This window comes from Pleurodeles waltl, chromosome 3_1 (assembly GCF_031143425.1).
Source record: "Pleurodeles waltl isolate 20211129_DDA chromosome 3_1, aPleWal1.hap1.20221129, whole genome shotgun sequence".
NCBI classification, from domain to species: domain Eukaryota; kingdom Metazoa; phylum Chordata; class Amphibia; order Caudata; family Salamandridae; genus Pleurodeles; species Pleurodeles waltl.
Genome location: NC_090440.1, coordinates 35764303 through 35783159, shown reverse-complemented (window position 1 = coordinate 35783159; position 18857 = coordinate 35764303). Strand labels below are relative to the sequence as shown.

Below are 18857 nucleotides of genomic sequence, written 5' to 3'. Positions count from 1 at the left end.
GAAAGACGTGGGTGCTTCTCCCATCTGCACCAAGTGTGCAACCTGTGCGTCATCCTCCAGGTGAAGATAGCCTACTGGTCGGTGGGTGTTCAGAAGTAGGCCTGGGCGGAGTGAAAAAAATTCAGTGGAATTCCACAGAGGGGAGTTACGTAGCCCGCGGAGTCCTGAATGCGCCCGACCCTGCTTAGCGCTTCAGAGATCAGGCGTATGCAGGAGAGGGCCATAGGCAGTAAAAATTGGCGTTTCAGGCCTCTTGTTCACTGGCCTGTCCCAAATGCAGTGCACACAGGACAGGCCGGTGCACAAGAGGCCTGAAACTACAGCTTTCTGTCACTGCCTACGGCCTTGGCCTGAATTCAGGCCAGGGCCGTTGGCATCGAAGGCTGCCAGGACTGTTGTGCACCGGCCTGCCCCATGTGCAGTGTACACAGGACAAGTCGGTGCACAAGTTGCCTGAAATGGCAGCTAAAGCTGCTGTTTCAGTCTTTGTTTGTGCCCCAGTGTGCACAAACAACAACAAAAGAAAGAGACAAGGACTTACCTGGGTCTTCAAGGGGCCGTCGTCATTGTCCGATGATGATTAGTCTTCAGCAACTGCCTCCCTCTGGACTCTGCTCTGGTGCGCGCTGAAGCCCAGTTATGGGCCACACAGCGCAAGCGTAGACTGTCATAACTTGGCTGCAGCCCGCACCTGGTGGGTTCCACTCCGCTGACGGGGCCTCAGAGTTTTTGGATAACAAGTTCCAAAAACTCTGTTAGCCCCGCCAGCGGAGCGGAGCTTCCCACACACCCCTATTCTGAAGCTAAGAATAGATTTTTGCCACTGCTGGTGTTCACGTGCGAGGCGGCCTGGCATGTATCTTCTTTTAAATGGCTGTAAAGCAATATAATATCTTTCCATGCAGATTTGGTGGCAGCAGTGTCACACATTACTAATAAAAGGTGCCTACGTTAGTGAAAGGGGGTGGAGTGGATCTTATTCTTAAATACACAAAACTGGGTATGTGAAAATAAACATTTTAGGTGTTTTCTACAAAAATTTTGTTTGAACTGGCAGCCAGTTGATCAATTTATTTTAGTTTTGTTAACCCCCACATGTTTTATTTCGAAAAAAGAAAACTCAGACCTATTGGCTTTGTCAATACCTTTACTTTTAAGCAGGTGAATTGCTGGCCTTTATGCATGGTGTTATGCGGCGGTTAACATGTGCACATATATGTGTAACTCACATATGGTTTCTGACTAAAACATTAAAAAACCCTCTACAGTGAAAAATAGAAATGAAAGGATTACTTTCTTGTATACATAACATGTATGTGGTGAGAATGTTATGTGTAATGATTCAGTGTACTTTTCATATGTATAATGGTCCCGCATGCATTTCAATTAAATCATAAGAGGCAGAGTGATATGCACACATAGGTGAGCCAAAACTACTCTGGGTACAACCAAAGACTACCATATTTACAGTGACCTCAGCATAGGTTTTGGCATCAAAGTGCACAGATTTATGATGCAAAATGTTTCTATCCAAACCTGAAAGGGCGTTGAACTTTGAGAAAGTGTGGAGCATGTTTTAATGGAGGAAAGTGGTCACTGCCCTGTGGGATCGATAATTACCTTTCTGGGACAATAGAATTAACTGTGCCCAATCTCCCTTCCATCACTGGCCCTGTACCTCACTCATAAATTATGCAAGTCATTTCTCTTACACTATTATTCTCTAAACACTGTTTACGAAACTTCGTGGGGACTCAGTTATCAAAAGGATTAGCTTCCACCATGAACCCTTATTATAGAGGCTTCGGTATTTTATAATGAAAGACACACTATTTTATAATGAACTACATTACGACTCCGGTTATCAAGCTGCTGGACGTCTTCTGTTATTAGGGCTCCTCGCTAGGCCACATCCCGGGAGCAGATTAAATCCATACCCTGTCCCAACAATCTCATGGAGTAAACATGCAGTTTCCTGCGCGATCCAAGTTTTGTGGTGGTTAAAAGATCTGCATATCTAGTCGCTATGCCATTATGCTTCTCTTTCCCGTTGTGGGTTCCCTAATTATGTCTACTGATCTGTCCTCGGCCTTTCTCCCAACCGAACAAAGAGACGTTATAGGAACTGGGCAGACATGCATTATTTTGTGGACAGGATCTTGAAGGAACTTTTGCAACTGTCATGGTCACACGCTGACTACATCTCCTAATACTATATCATACATCTCCTATTAGTATGACAATCTTGCATTGCTTTTGGCAATTTGTAGGAGGTTTTTACACACACATCTAGCTTTCACATTAACCGGACTCAAGGTATTTGTTTTTAGGCTTTGGCTACAGACTGATTTAGCTGTCTCTAGGCAGATGTGTTGTGTCCAGTACAATACACAAACTAAGAGTGGACTTTTGGTATGCCCCTTGCTCTGTATTGGAAGTTGTTGCTTTGTTGCTGTGTATTTCACTTCCCTGCTTTTGATCAGAAAACTTTCCTCTCTACTCTTGTGTGTGTCCACCTCAGCGGAATTTTGGTCTTGTAGCATTTTGATATGATTAGTTGTTTCCTTCCGCTCCTGATTTAGGAGAACTCTTTTTTCCTTTTGCAAGGAGCACTCTATGGTAGTACATGTGTTTTCTCTCTCGTCTTGTTACCTGCCTTTCAATCACTTTTGCCTTCCTTCCCCCGAATCTCCATCTCGCTCACTGTCCAAGGAACCTCAAAGTACCTGTTGTGTAGTTGAAAGAGACTCAGCAGACTATAGTTTTCATAGAATATTCATTTAGTGGTTTACATACAAGGAGCCCACGACACACATCCACACTGGAATCCGATCTCCAAATGATGTACGGCTGGAGATTTGATTCTAGACATGTAACCCACTATGCTTCCACTAGTCACCCACTTGTGCCTCATACTTCACCCTTGCACTGCTTGTGCCACACGCTACAACATCTTCCCTCCGTAAACAAATAACTAAAATACAAAAAGCACCTCAAAAGAAGATATACAAAAATAAATATATACAGCAATTACTGTATCAGTACAGCATGTGGTAAGAAAACAAACAATTCACTAGTAATTAAAGGTAAAGGTTCCTACAAAGAAAGAGGGAATTAATATGAACCTGTATGTTATCAAAATTCCTTGAAGAAAAATTTTAATTTAACAAATAAGAATTCCTGCAAGAAAAATTAACATTCAAAATTCCTGGAAGAAAAAGAGAAATCAACAATCAAAATCTTGCGAATTCCAAAGTCTTTTACATATTCTCCCATGATTAGTAACTGCTGGTCCAGCACTATCACTCTCTATAAACAGAACTTTCAGGAACTACTGAAGTATCTGTGTCTGGAAGCATGGGACTTTCCTTGTCCTGTCCAATAGGTTCCCGCTTCTACTTGTCCATCCCTGTCTCCTAATCCATACTTATATCAGTGAAACCTGACGTCCAAATTAAATAATTTTGATCACGCAAGTACATTTCCAAAATCTCACGTTGAAATTCACTTATAAGGTAACACATTTCTCTTCAGCCACCAGCGTCAGTGCAAGATACTCGAACCCCTCTGAATAGACCTTGAAAATTGAAATCAGTCTTGAACCTTTTGCTTTTCATATTTTTTAACATCACCCAAAACCCTGTGACTATGTTAACGTCTTTAATTGTGCACAACTTATCATGCTAATGTACCATCTTCTCCTGGGCCCACTTCACATTCTCTCTCACTTCTTACTTTTCTTTCGCCTCACACTCCACTACTCTTAGCTCCCCCACCTCTATCCACCAACCAACCAGGGACCAAGTTAGAACATGCACTTCTGCTTTTTAGCAAACTAAACGGTGATACTCAAGTTGTCCATTGTGAGGTATTATGGTAGGCCCACATCTTTTCTCTCAAAAACTCTACATCTATACCACATGTTAGAGCAGTCTGAATACCCTCTTTCAGTGTTCGATTTACTCTTTCAACTGCACTATTGGCTTGTGCATTGTACAACAATGCATTTTAGTGTTTAATGTCCTTTTCTTTAAATTTTTATTTTTATTTTTTCTGATACTAGTTGTACCCCATTATCAGTTACAATTTCGGCAGTAGAACCTTGAATAGAAACAAATCTAGCAAGAAAACTGATAGAGAAAGTACTAATTTCTTCCACAAATTTATAGTATATCCATTTGGAGAAATAGTCTGCATGCACTATCATGTACTTCAAGTCCTGCTTGACAGCATTAATAGGTCACACAAAATCAGGTGCCAACTTTTCCCAAGCTCTTTCTGGAAACTGTACCGGTAGCAATGGAGTGTCCTTTGTTCTCCAATGCTTACTGGACAATGTACATTCCTTGCATGTCTCCATCATGTTATCTGCGTCCTGATCCATTGCTAGCCACCAAAACTTTTTCTCTCAATATTTTTTATTTGTAGATGAAGATCCTAAATGACCAGCATGTGCCAATAACACCAGTTTTGCTCTAACTTACTGGTGGAACAAGATTATCTGACCTCAACAAAATGCCAGACTTCACTGATAACTCATCGGCAACATGTGCAAAATTCGTCATAACTTCTTAAGTTGTTTGTTATGAGGCAACCTTTCTGAACATACTTTTTAACTTTAACCATTGTTACACATTGACTGTAAAGTCACTCTTTTCCTCTATAACACTTTGACACTGTTAAACTATGTCAGTAATAGCAATAACGCACTCATCATTAACTTCCTCATCAGAACCCCCTCTGACTGGTAAGCGAGACATGCAGTCTACTGACCCTACCTGGAGTATACTGCACCTCAAAATTGTATTCCAGTAGCTTAGCAATAATTCTTAATAGACGAGAAAAAGCTGATGCCACGCTCTTCTCTCCTAACAAGTAAGTTAAAGGCTTGTTATCTGTGCGGAACACAAACTGCGTTCCCCACAAATAAGTGTTAAATTTGTTTGTTGCCGAAGCAAAGGCTAATCCCTCTCTTTCAATAGTACTATACTTTTTTTCTGCTTCCTTCAAAGTTCTAGGCGCAAATGCAACAGTGTAGTCCATGCATTTACATGGCCGTCAGTTCACCAAAATGCCAGGTTTAGCAGAAGTGACATCATTTGCCCTTTGACCTCCACTTTCACTCACACACATATACTTACAGATATACACAAATTCACATGTACACACAGACACTCTCACAGGAACACACTCTCGCCCGCAAGCAGACACACAACATACATTTAAAAGAAAGCATTTTTACTTATCTCAACTGTCATGGAAGGGCATATTCCAGCCAATTGTGCCCAATTTCTTACACCAGTAGTGAATAATATGTTATTATTCTCTTATTGGTGTAACAAAAAATGACAGAAAAAGAAAGAAACTGGATTCTGAACTGACATCCATAAGGACGAGCTGCCACTTTGTTGCTGGCACTGAATTTGCCACCTTTGAAGCCAGGAGTCACTAATGCAGTGGCAGGGGTCACAAAAGCCAAGTCAGGGGTCACAGCTGCGACCACTGGGGACCCCTAAATGAAGTGTATTTGACCTAAATGTTCTGCTGTAACACTGCTCCGATTCCTACAGCACTAGCATCCACAGTGACTACATTTCTCGCACTAATGAACCATTTTAAAGATTGGGACCCCCAACAAAATTTGTTTTATTATCTGAAAAACCTTCTCCTCTTTATCACCCCACACAAATATTTCATTTTTCCTTATCATTTATTTTCAGTGGTTCCATCATAGTGGCATAACCGTGAACAACCCTGGAATAATAGTCGGCCAGACCTATGAACAAACTCAGCACATCCTTTTCTTTAGGATTCAAAGCCTCCCTTAGGGCTTCCAGAAGATCAGTTTTAGGCTAAATTCCTCTGGACGATGTTCTGTGACCCAAATAGTGTACAGCTTCAGTTAAAAAGTGCAATTGTCCAATTATACAGTCATACCACGATCTTTAAGAATATAAAATACCTTATCTAAAATCTTGTTATGCTCTTTCACAGTTTCAGCAAAGATAAGCAAATCATCTTGGAATGCCACTACTCCAGTTACATCTTCAAACAAATTATTGTTAACTTTTTTAAATAATCTAGCTGCTGAAGCTAGTCCAAATGGCAGCCTTACATATTTGAAAGCTCCAAATCATGTTATAAATGTGGTGAATAGTTGGTAATTCTTCTCTAAAGGCACTTGATGGTAAGCATCCCTTAGATCAATTTTACCCAAAAAACTTGACATTACCAATAGTGGACAACAAATCCAGAATTTAAGGTAAAGGGTGGCTCTCAATGACAATGTTTTTATTCAACTGCCTAAAATCAGTGCATGATATGATACCCCCATCTTTCTTTTTAGCAATCACAATTACACTAATCTATTCAGATGTCCTCACAGCTTTAATACCTTTGGCCTCCATTAACTCTTTAAGATGTTTTGCAAGGTCCCCCCTAACACTCAACAGCACATCCCAGACTTTATTAGCCATTGGAACTGCCCCATCTTTCATTATAATCTCATGTTCAGATCCTTTCACTTAACCTATTTTATTGCACAACACTTCCAGATATTTTTTAAGAATAACCTACAATTCCTGTGATGCACTATTAATTGACAACACTAGTGTTGCAGCACCAGGTTTAACGACGATACTGAGCTTTCTTTGATCCACCCATCCCTTTATATCAGGGCCATTAACCACACTATAACTTTTCATGTGAATACACCTTCCTCAAAACTCCAGTGTGTCTTCAAAAAATCCCAGGGTTTAAATTTCTGAATCACCATAGGCAACTACCCTGATGTCGGATTTAGTCAAACTGACACCAGAACACAACCTATTGAGGGTGATTTCTGAAATCATTGTCACAGGTGACCCTGAATCAGCCAATATTTTCACATTCACAGTTGACCTGTTGTTGGGCGGTTTAACGATTTTAGTGTTTTATATGAGGGAGAAAATGTATGCTCAAAACTGGTCACAAGCCATTTGTAAACATACTTGGAGGTTCGGTGCTGTGATCATAAATCACACCCCTGGGTGGGCCAGATTGAGTTCTAAACCTTTACAATAAAATTTAAATATTGAGTATATTCTGGGTGCTAAAAACACAAGAGCTGATTTATCTATCAAGTTCCCCAGGCCCCAGACAGGAACAGCCTATGACTTGGGAGGAGGAGATGATGAAGAATTCTTGATAGCAACTAGACCGGCTGCCAGGTTATAATCACTTGTTAGAAATGAAATCCTTTAAGTCGCTGAACACATCATACAAGGTGAAGTACTCATCAAATATGGACCTATATTGTTACCAAACTCAGTCTGTTAAATGTTTTATGAATACAGTTATAGGTTTATTTCAAGTGAAAGAAATATGTTTTGTGACAGTTTTGTTTTACAGTAATACAACCTTTTCTGTAATGGTTTACTGATAGTAGTCTATTTAGTCTATTTAGCAGGGTCCAGGGTGTGGAGACACCCATTGTCATTGGAACAGTCTGACTTGGGGAACAAGTTCCAATGTGGATGTCCCTGTTTTCTAAAACACCAGTATGACACAGCTTTTCTCAATCATCTTCCCTTAGATCTGAAGTGGCTGATCCACAGTCTACGGTGCTCGAGCCCAAACCTTTGAAGCGAAATTCAGACACAGTCACAACAAAGAACTTCCAACAAGTGGATTTCTGGTGTAAGTGAAGCCGTCCTCGAGTGAGGCCAGGGTGCGCTGTGTGGATTTTTGCGTGCAATTATCTCCCAATTACCAGATAATTTGTTTGATTTTTTTGTTTTTTTTGTCCGAAACATCTCTTTCCATCAAGCAGAGGTGTGTTTATTTTATTGGTTGATGAAAGCGAATTAGATTCATCGAGAGAGAGAGGCAAAGAGACTTGAAATGTTGTATAACTGAAGTAGTTCAAATAAACCCAGTGAATCCCCAATACACAGGAAATCATTAATGCAGCTTCCTGTAGAGAATGGGCAGAACAGGGTGAAGAGCTAACAAGCAGACCCAGGGCCCTGCTATAAGTGAGAAGCTCCCAAATCCTTACAGACTTTCCATTTGATCATGCTCTGATTACTGGGTTCGTCTATATTATGTTCAGTCAGTCACTGGACCCTGCCTAGCAGTTGTGTAGTACGCTTGCTATACCCCTGGTGTGACCCTGACGCACTGTGCTATCCTTATCCCATTGTTGTAAGTGTAGACTACTGTGTGCAATCAGTAGCGTCTGGTTGCTGTGTGACTTATAGTTAATGTGTGTCAGGAACTCAGGGGTGCTCCAGTGTTTACACTAAAAGCCTAAACACCCTGCCAGGTGGTGCTTAAAACATAAGGTTTATAGAGTTGTAGTTTATAGTCTCAGCTCTAAGTAAATACGTTTTATGTCCTATTCTGGGACATAGTTTTCAGTACAATAGCACGACACTCAATTTCACACTTCCATATTGTAAACTATCTCAGCTACTCCAAAACAACTATTACCAACACGTTGTCTGACTGCTGTGTTAGCAGTGGTTGATGGATCTATATCCAAATATAGATTAAAGAATGTAAACAATAGAAAGGAGGACTAAAAATTCTAAAGAGCAACCAGGCTCACTTGCTATCTTTTGATCTTTTGAGAACTCATTCCCTGCCACATGTAGCCGGGGGTAGGGGTTCTTGCTTGTGAGATTAGGTGCATTTTGACAGTTTTGCATACTGAGTATTTTTGTGATCTACATTTATGAGTGTTTAGTACATCTTTATGTGATCAATATTTTCACCTGCCAGCTTGTTCAAATGCAGTTGTGGACATGCAAGAGCAAGGTTTCAATATAGGTGTGCTAAAAATGGGCTTCAACTGCCTCTGAAGTGATGCCATGTTTCTTTCTTGCCCCGACTTCTTGCAGACTGTGAGTCATGCCAGGAATACTTTGTGGATGAGTGCCCAAATCATGGTCCTCCCACATTGGTGTCAGACACACCGGTGCCTTTCGGAATGCCAAATCGAGCAGCCATGACGGTGCCAGCTGGGCTAGAGGTCATCAAGGAAGCCATTGGTGATTGCGACGTGCGGTGTGTCAACGAAGCCATTCCCAAAGGTCATGTGTTTGGTCCTTACGAGGGCCAAATATTGTCTCAGGACAAGTCAGCAGCATTCCACTCTTGGCTGGTGAGTTTCAGTGACTAATGCACTTTTTAAAGAAAACATATATTTTTTTAGACAAATGTTATATGTGCGATTTGTAGAATAATTGGAATGCCACCCTCCTAGTCACTTGACAGAGAGGGTGACGGACTCGTTGGTCATACAATGTGAAGCACTCAATGGATCTTCACCAGTATGTTAAATCTAATTCCAAAGTTGTTTATATCTGACCATGACATCCTTAAGGTCGATAGAAGTTTCTTTTGCCACTGCTTCATTACCTACTGTAAAGGACTTTACAGTTTTAGGTTGATGCTTTTGCATGAGAAAAGCAGAAGGATATTATGAGGTCTGCTTGTTTGATGTGCCTCTATGTGTAAATTATAATGGTGCCCAGAGATCAAAAGCTCTGGGTGTGCAAGCTGCTTCCACGCTCCATAGCTCAGTCAGAGTGCATTTGCAAATAGTACAGAAAGGCTGTATTCTTCTGCCTCAGATTCTTCTGTTCACTTGACTCTCAAGAGCAGATGTGCAGCAGATAAATGGGTAGGCCTCCTTTCAATGGAGAAGCACATGTAAGCATCATAACTTTCTACACAAATGGTTTCTTTCATACGTCTCACTTTCACAAAAACAATCTAGTGGACTAAAGCTAATTGGACATCGTTCAATAAAACTTTGATGTCCTTGAGGTTCTTGAGGAAGACCTGGATGTTGTCTTTGAAGTTTGTTAATTGCCAGCAAAAAACCTGTCATAGAGCCAAAAAGGGGAAAGGGGCGACTGTTTATATTTATACCTGAACGGCTGCAACAAGGTCCCAGTAGAAACTGTTGCCCTTTGGAATTCTCTGGTATATATGTTGCTTGGCACTATTAGTACACGCTTTTTCCTGGTTCCAAAATCGACCCCGGATATGACATTACAGTTTTATAAGGCACCATCCCGGCATGCCAACATTTGTTCCTTTTTTCCCCGCTCGCTTTGACACTAATCCCTTGGGTGCTTTCCTTGGAACATGATTTCATATAAAGTTGTTTTTCATCAGTATGTCAGGGATGTCTTCGCCAAAGATTTTAGGGTTTAAGGGATGCTATAACTGCATCCTTTCCCTCTACTCCTTCAGCTAGAGGGTCAATGAAGATTAATGCAGTGGGGAAGAAGTTCTTGATTTTCCCTTGACAAATGCAACTTGCCTAGTGGTGCTTTCCTACTCTTTGTGGGAGATCATGCAAATTGTCATTCTGAATGTTTCCAACCACCTTTGTGACACATTTTCTGGACGTTTTTCCCGATGGTCAGGAATCAGTGAAACAAATCATTCTCTCTGGCCTGGATGCAGTAGATTTGGTGGTGAGATCTATGGACCCCTCGATTGCCACGCTCCTTCATGCTAGAAAATGCTTTGCTAGAATTTCAGGCAGTGTACAAGTAAATCTAATGGACATTCTCTTTGATAAATCTCTCCTCTTTGGTGAGAAGGCTAACATCCCTTAAGAGCTCAAAGAAGGGACTCCCGAGGCTTGTCCCTTGGGACCGGCTTCTCCTGTGCACCTATGCACCAGTTTTACCAGCAGTACATCAAGTTCAGGTGATATTCTTAAGGACTGTCTTTAGGGCATCAGCCCTCACACCATGTTCAGTAGCAGAATAAGCTGTTTTATAGATACAGATGTGGGGGTTCAAGAGGTTGTGTAGCAATAGTCTTTCTCATTCTCCACCCCGAAACTCCTTCAATAAACGTGAAGGGAAACACAACCTTTTGTTGGTGTGGCGAGATTCTGTCCTACAGCCTGCAGCCTGTTGAGTCCTTCAGATAGTCGCAAAAGGATATTTATTCCCATCCAGGGCTTGCCATCGCATATCTCTCCAGTTCCTTGGGTCACCTCAAATGGCCATGCCCTCATTTTGCAGCAGGAGTTTCTCACTCTGTTGAGTAGTTGTCATTCCTAAGCGCAAAAGACAGCAGGCACTCTACTTCTGCTATTTTCTTGTTCTTAAACAAAGGCCCTCTCTTGATAGCATTTAATATGTGTTTGTGAGAAAACAAGCTGTTTGCAGGTATCCCTCAACGTTTTGCCCCACTTTGGACTATTTTATGCTGGTTTTCGACTTTGAGAGTGCACTGAGGCCTGCTGTCCAGACCTCAGTGAGTATTCCTTCCTTTTCAGAAGTGTATGTTTAATTGGGTGTCCCCAACTGGCATGTACTGACTTACTTATAGGTCCCTAGTATATGGTACCCAAGAACCCAGGGCAGGTAAGGCTGGCTGTCCACATGAGCTGCAGCACTGGTAGTGCCACCCTATTTGTGACAAAGTGAAAACTCAACATTCAGCTGCCATTGTAGACTGAAGAGGCTATGCATGCACTGCCACCACCACTAATGTCTAAGTGCACCCGCTCATTGACTACTTATATATACAAGTCTTCTCCAAAGCTGACATATGAAACCCTTTGGCAAGGAGCTGTACATTGTTGAGATAAACATATATTTTGGATATGTCTGTACATCAAAGCCCTAAAGTGTCGGTGTTTGCTGAGGTCAGTTAGGTAGACTTATGAGGTAATTGCAGGGCTAACGGTTGGCTCTTCAATGTGTCTAACACCTGATAGAGGCTTGTAAGGTGCCTTGTAAGGTATCAAATTAAAGGGGACATTAAATGTGACCCAGTAGTGCATCAGCATTTATGTCAGATTTAATGGTGGCAACTTTTGAGAAAGTTGCCATTCTTTGACCCAGCTGGTCCAGTGACTTTGCAAAGGCACTAGGACTGATGCAGACTTCTGCCCATCTCTGGAGATGTGTGAACGACTCATAGGGCAAGAACGAAGGATGTCGCCAAACTGTAGGTGTGACCCCCCCCCCTTCCACAGGATGGGCTGCAAAGGGTGTTAGCCCAAAGGGCAGGCATCAAAGGTGATGCCGCCTTTGAAGGCCCGCTGCAACAACACTCCTGTCCAGGAAGCTCTATTTTTTACCCTCCACAAGGTAGAGCCAGGGCAAAGGAAGGGAAACCAGTTTCAGAACCAGTTTTCCCAAGGTGTGCAGCCCATGGTACCAACACTCATGGGAGTGGGCTACCAATGCCCTTACACTCGGGGAAGATTCCAGCCATGTTGTTTGTGGCTTGCAAGAACGAAAGGTCTGGATCAGCAGCCCCTTGACCCCTGCATGTAGTATTTTAAGGGACCCCGAGATCCGTGGCCGGCGTCACCCCTACTCACCTGTGGACCGAGGACTCGACCGGACTTCACCTCAGTGGACCGCACAGCATCTGGAGCATCCATTGAGCATATTTGAGCCTCCATCCCTCAGCATAAGTGCTTCTCCATAAAAGCCAATGGCAGTTGTCCTGTAAAGTTTGGAACTCCCTCTAAAAACGCTCTGGTTGCCAGGTAAATGTCCAAAGAATTCTTTTAGTCCTCCTAGACCTTTATCCTGTCAGATTTGGTAGCCCAATCCAGGTCGGAGTCTCTGAAGTTTTACAAACTTTTTTAATGTTTTAAAAGTTTTGAATTGCCATATCTTGGTTGAGGTTGACGTCAAAGTTGTTAAAAACTTTTAAAAATTCATATCTCCGAAACCCTGTGAAGAATTTTGGTAATCAGGGTTTCTAAAAATGTATACACATATAGTCTATTTATTTATATAAATAGTTGTCTCTCTTTCTTGTTTGGTGACTTTCTTATTCAGGTGTTTGGTGCTGTTAAATGCTTTACACATTGTTCCTTTGCGAAGGCTTGCTGCTCTGTGCCATAGCTGCCAAAGGGTTGAGCTGAATTTTAAGTAAACGACTCTGACTGGACCCAAGGAGATATATGTGAGTGTACTTAACGATAAGGCTCCAACCCATTAATATAGTACACCCATTTTCTTACAGGGTTTGTCCGCAAAAGGTTCTTCAAGATGCTTTCCCTTGTACAGGTCCTCTTGGCTCTCTGGATGGAGTAAAGGATTATATCCCTTGACTTGCAGGACACTTATTTACATTTAATGATCCTGCAGTCACACAGGCAGTACGTGTTTCTTTATGGTGGGCTCTGTTTGGTTAACATCAGCACCTCAAGACTTCACCAAGATGATATCAGCCTTCTCAGCACATGTTTGGAGGCCCAGAATCTCTGTGTTAACATACCTCAACGATTGGCTGCTGAAAATTGGATTGCAGCATCTAACGTCAGACCACCTGCAGGCTACGGTCCCCCTTCTGTGTGACCTGTTATTTTTTAACAGCCTCCTAAAATGCCATCTCCAACTTTCCCAGGGTCTCCTCTTCACTAGGTGGGGTGAGACATTTGGGCAATGATCCCGGTGCTTCAGAAGGGAGCTCAGCTTCCATCCCAGGCAGTTCCTCCGCACTCTGTGCCTGCTGGTATTGTGCATCCAGTTCATTGGTGCTTCTGTTTATTGTGGTCCTTGTACTGCAGAGTCCCTTTGGATATAGTTCAAGTTTCCCCAGAGATGACTTGAGACCTGCAGTGCTGGTTGGTGATACATCCCTCATGTGAAGTAAGCCCTATGGTGCTCTACCGGCTGTGACCGTGGCTTGTTGCCTCCTCCTGTAGATTGGGTAGTCATCTTGATGCACTGGAGATCAAGGAATCTGGTCTCACTCAGAAGACAAGTCTCATATCAACCTGCTGGAGCTCCTGGAAATTCAAATTACTCTCAAGGTTTTCCTTGCCTCCATTTGTGTTGTCAGAGGTGGTTCAGTGCATCTTTGTTCTTCGGGGCACTGCTCCAATGAACCTTTTCACCACTCACAAGGGACGAGAACAGGTACTACACATTCTGTCTCTACACTGTGTGTTTCTATCCTCCAGTTACCTCATATTCTGAGGAAGCTGCTTCTGCACCATACACAGGTGATCTTGATTACGATGTACTTGCTGAGGACAGTTGGTTACTCAGATATTCTCTGCCTGTCACTGTGCCTTCTTAATGGGAGGGATGGTTTCTGCATCCAAACCTCTAACGCCTCCATCTTCATGCCTGAAGATGGAGTGGGATGATCGGAGCTTGTTTTACTTTCCTGGCGAAAGTGAGGGCGTAATCTTGTCAGTGCAACATTCCACTAACAAGTTAGTTTCTTCTGAAAGATAGCCTGTTTGGTGTTTTGGTGCGTAGAGGAGGAAGTTGATCCCCCCCCAAGGTGCGGTTGTCAGATGTGATGTGCTTGTGCTATCTCTTATCTATAAAGACTTTGTTGTGGGCACTGTTAAATTATTTCCAAGCCTTTTCAGCGTTTCTTTGTTTGTATATTTTCATATTGTTATGTGTCTTTTGAAGTGATTGACCGAAACCAGCATAGAAGGGACGGCTCTTTACTGGATTACATCCTACATTCAAAACAGAACTATTTAATCTATTCTCCCCCTCTTCTCGTCCAAACCCTACCTCACAAAAGCAGGGGCCCCCCAAGGATCAATTATCTCACCTCTGGTTTTCAACATCTACATGATATCACTACCAGAACTGATCCATGATTTTCAACTCACATGCATCAGCTATGCAGATGACACACAAATACTACTTAAATTGGAATGCCCCAAAATACATTGGAAACTCACTAATTTTCCGTTGCCTCAGAGCCGTTGATCAGTGGATGACTTGGAGCCATCTCAAACTAAATGCCTCCAAAATGGAGATACTCATACGTCATGACTGGAAAAATTATGACCCACTGTGCGCCTAACCTGACGATCTCGGACCACCTCCTCAATTTTCCGAGGAAGTTAAAAACCTTGGAATTACCATGGACTTAAAGTTAACAATGAATGCCCAAGTGGACAAATTAGCATGAACAAGCTTCATCCCCTTGAAGACTCTGCGACACATCTTCCTCCACCTCGGATTTCCACACAAGGTGCAGGCTACTATCTCTCTTGTACTATTCAAACTGGATTATGCCAATGGCCGCTATCATTATGTAAAACCTATAACGTACTCAGAACTCTGCTGCCAGGCAACTATTATATGTAAAGCCACAAGCCCACAACTCCCCTGCCTTAAGAGCACTACATTGGTTACCCGTTGCCAGAAGATCCACCCTCAAGCTGCTTTGTATCACCCAAAAAGCTATACATGGAATAGGACCGCTTTTTATCAGAAACAAAATAACCAAATACATTCAACAAAGAAACCTCGCCTCAAGATTGGCACCCCGCCTTAGAACACCACCATACAAGAAAAAGACTATAGGTGGTACATCCCTCTCCGTCCAAGCAAGCCAAACTATGGAATTCATTACCCCCAAATATAAGATCCACAGATAACCATCTCAAGAGTTGTCTCTTTCCTTCATAACCACCATATTCAAACAGCAATGTACTGCATATGTAAATATTTTTTATCTGATTATGTGTATATTCTAGATATGTATAGTTCTTTAGGAAATATGTATTTCTACTATGTCATATCAATAAATTATACACACTCTTTAAACCTGTTTAACAAATTTATATTTACTCACGGTTAAATATGTATATATATATATATATACATATGTGTGTGTATGCATATGTGTGTGTGTGTGTATATATACATATATATATGTATGTTATTCTATGTTTAACATGTTCATAGGTCATTGCATAGCTCCTAGATAAGGTATTATATTAGATACTTATGAATCCCTGCTCTCGTTTTTATATCACACTGATCAAATGTTTATTATCATGAGCATTTCACTATTCAAAAATTGAGCAAAGATAAATAAATGTTATAAAAGTACACGTATTAATTAACTTCAAAATATTACAAATCTTGAAAGTCTCTGTTTATACAATACTACTTTTCTTCTAAAATTATTATACCCATTATTTTATTCCTTGAACATATTGGCCATCATTAGGACCCTGGCCGAGTGCGCTATTTTGGGGAAAAGTACTGCCAACAGGCTGGCGGTACTCTTCCCCAAAATATAACATTGGTGGTTTGGCTCAAGCCAAACCGCCAATGTAGCATTCAGTCCACCAGGGCGGTAACAGCCGCCAGACTGGAGACTTCAGTCTCCAGCCAGGCGGCCGTCACTGTCCCACCCGCAGGATTATGACCGCGCCTACCGCCATGGTTTTCGTGGCTTCCTTACCGCCACGAAAACCATGGCAGCAGGCACTATCAGTGACAGGGAAGGAATTCCCTGTCACTGATAGGGGGCTCCCCCTAGAAAGAGTACTCCCCCACCCTCACCCTCCCACTCCAGACCCCCCCACGACATACACGCACATTCACGGACCATCATACACATGCATACACACACTCATACCCACATTCACCCAAGCATTCATACATCCATTCACACACGGACATACATACACGCACCCACGCATTCAGACAACACAGCATGCACACTCAAAACCATGCATGCACACACTCATTCCACACGCCACACACCCGCATGCACGCACACACAAACATACACCCACACCCCCCAACACACACACAACACCCCCCCACCCCTGTCGGAGCACCCAACTTACCTGATTGCAGGAGGTCCCCCGGCAGTAGATGGGACAAGGCGCTGCTGCCAGCAGCAGTGTCCACCTGCAGAACACCGCCAGGCCGTATCATGGCTCATGGCCGGGTCTACTGGCGTGGCGCTGCTGCCATCCTTTTGGCGGAATTCCGGCTACGGTCATAATATGGCAGACGGTAGGTAGCCGCAGTGACTGTGTTTTGTCGCCGTCGCCACGGCGGTAGGCAGTCAATACTGCCAATGTTATAATGAGGGCCATAGTCCCTTAATATGTATTTACATATGATTTATTTATTACTCTAGTCCTACTGTACTAGAGAAAGATAAAAAAAAATAGAATAAAATCCATAAATACAATTCAAATTATAAATAAATTAAAGTAAAAAAAATGAATAAATAAATTAACAATAAAATAATGATTTAAAAAAGTATATATATAAATACAATAAAAAATAAATAAAATTAATATACATTTACTCTCTTGTAAGCTTTACTTTGTCTATCCATCACCATATGTCATGTCTCTATAAATCTATCCTCCATCCCCACTCTGACTCATCCCAAACCCATTCTACTACTTTCATCTCTAATATAACCCTGCCTAAGCTGTTCCCTTCTCTTCCACATCTAGCTCACCCAAACCTCAGTTTACTACCATGATCTCCCAAACAACCCTACTAAAGTCTCCCTCATTTATCTCACCTTTGACTCATCCAAAACCCCTCCTGCTACTATGATCTCCCTAACCCTTTCCACAGACTCTTCCCTCCTCCATCTCTCCTTTACTCATCCCACGCCTCATCCTATTACTATAAACTCTGAATTAACACTTCAGGATTCTTCCCTCCTCTATCTCTCAATTACTCTAGTCAATCCAACTAACAAACTCACAAATCCTCTGCTCAAATTAACTCATAATAATACTAAAACTGTACTCATATTTCTGATGGATACAACTACCTGTGGATTCCTCACCTAAAGAATTCTCCCCACGCGCCAGCATTCGACAGAAATTTTCTTCTAGCTCTGCACATCGACGATGATGTCACAATTGCCGGACTCCCATGCGATGCCGTATGACGTAATCCAGGCAGTAAGAGGTCCTCGTCGACGTGCAGACGTCAGTTCCCTTTTTTCCGTGCCTTCGAGTAACGTTTTTTTCTTCAAGGCTACCAGGGAGCTACTGTTTCACTTCGTGTGTAACAATGTCGCAGCCAAGGAAGTCGGGTTTTAAACCCTGTAGAAAGTGCGGGGGTCGGATGTCGGTCACAGACCCACACGAAAATTGTTTGCGGTGTCTGAGTTCTGACCATGAGGTCGAGGCATGTGGTTCATGTCAGCGCATGAACCCGAAGGCCCTTAAGGAGCGGGAGGCCAAGTTGTTCCTGGCCAGATCCAAGAAGAAGGAGACGCATCATCGCAGTGAGTCTTCTTCTAAGTCCTCGAGATCTCACCAGCGTTATCGAGACTTTCGGCGCTGGCATGGATCGCGGCGCCGGTCAAGTAAGGACCACTCCCGCTTGAGGTTGCCATCGGCTCGGCATCGACCAACTTGTGAAGTCAGTCCAACTATTACACCTCCGCCGACTCCAGCTTCCCTGACGTCACCACTGTCGGTCTTTGAAGTTGATCTACATCAGGAGCCAAGGGCCTCTCCGGTGCAGATGGAGATGCCTGAGCCGACGCCAGCTTCACCTCATGCACCGTCTCCACAGAGTTTTCCGGCGTTCCCAGTGCCCGGCACAGACCCGGCCGCGTTCCTCAATGCGATGTTCAACATCTTTGCCACCATGGCGCCGGGAGGTGTGCATTCGGGCCTTCAGGTCCATTGGCCTTCGACAGGGGTGTTCCGGTTTCATATAGACCGACGCCCTTCATGCCTTTTTTTCCTTCGGGAAGTAATGGTTCGGCGCCGGTACCAATGGCGTCGCCCAGAAGACCGGTGTTGCCGACGATGTCCACCGCCCCGGCGCCGATGAGCTCGCCACAGCTTCAATCAACCTTGAAGAAGCCTATGGTGCCAGTGGATCCGGCGTCGGATGACTCCGATGGTCGACGCCGTCCGAGGTCTTCGGCGTCGGCTGACGCCTTATCGACGCCGGGGATTGAATCCAGGCTCCGCTCCAGAAGGTTGGCTCTGAGGCTGCTAGAGGAGCAGGAGTATGAGAAGCAGCTCTTGGAGGAAGGAGAGATTGTGGAGCCACTAAGAGATCTGCAAGGCTTGGACACAGCGAGTGGTTTGGACACTTCCCGGGAGT

The 18857-nt window shown here is 43.1% G+C and overlaps 1 protein-coding gene across 3 annotated transcripts in view; it reads left to right on the top strand.

Annotated features, from left to right (window-relative positions):
- The window catches only part of PRDM11 (PR/SET domain 11), a 230238-nt gene that overhangs the window by 87367 nt on the left and 124014 nt on the right, over positions 1-18857 (top strand). For all 3 annotated transcript variants that reach the window (XM_069221784.1, XM_069221785.1, XM_069221783.1), the window contains 2 exons: positions 7574-7677; positions 8883-9145. In XM_069221784.1, coding sequence (XP_069077885.1) covers positions 8972-9145 — 174 coding nt within the window. In that variant the 5' untranslated portion in view covers positions 7574-7677; positions 8883-8971. The remainder of the gene's footprint in view (positions 1-7573; positions 7678-8882; positions 9146-18857) is intronic.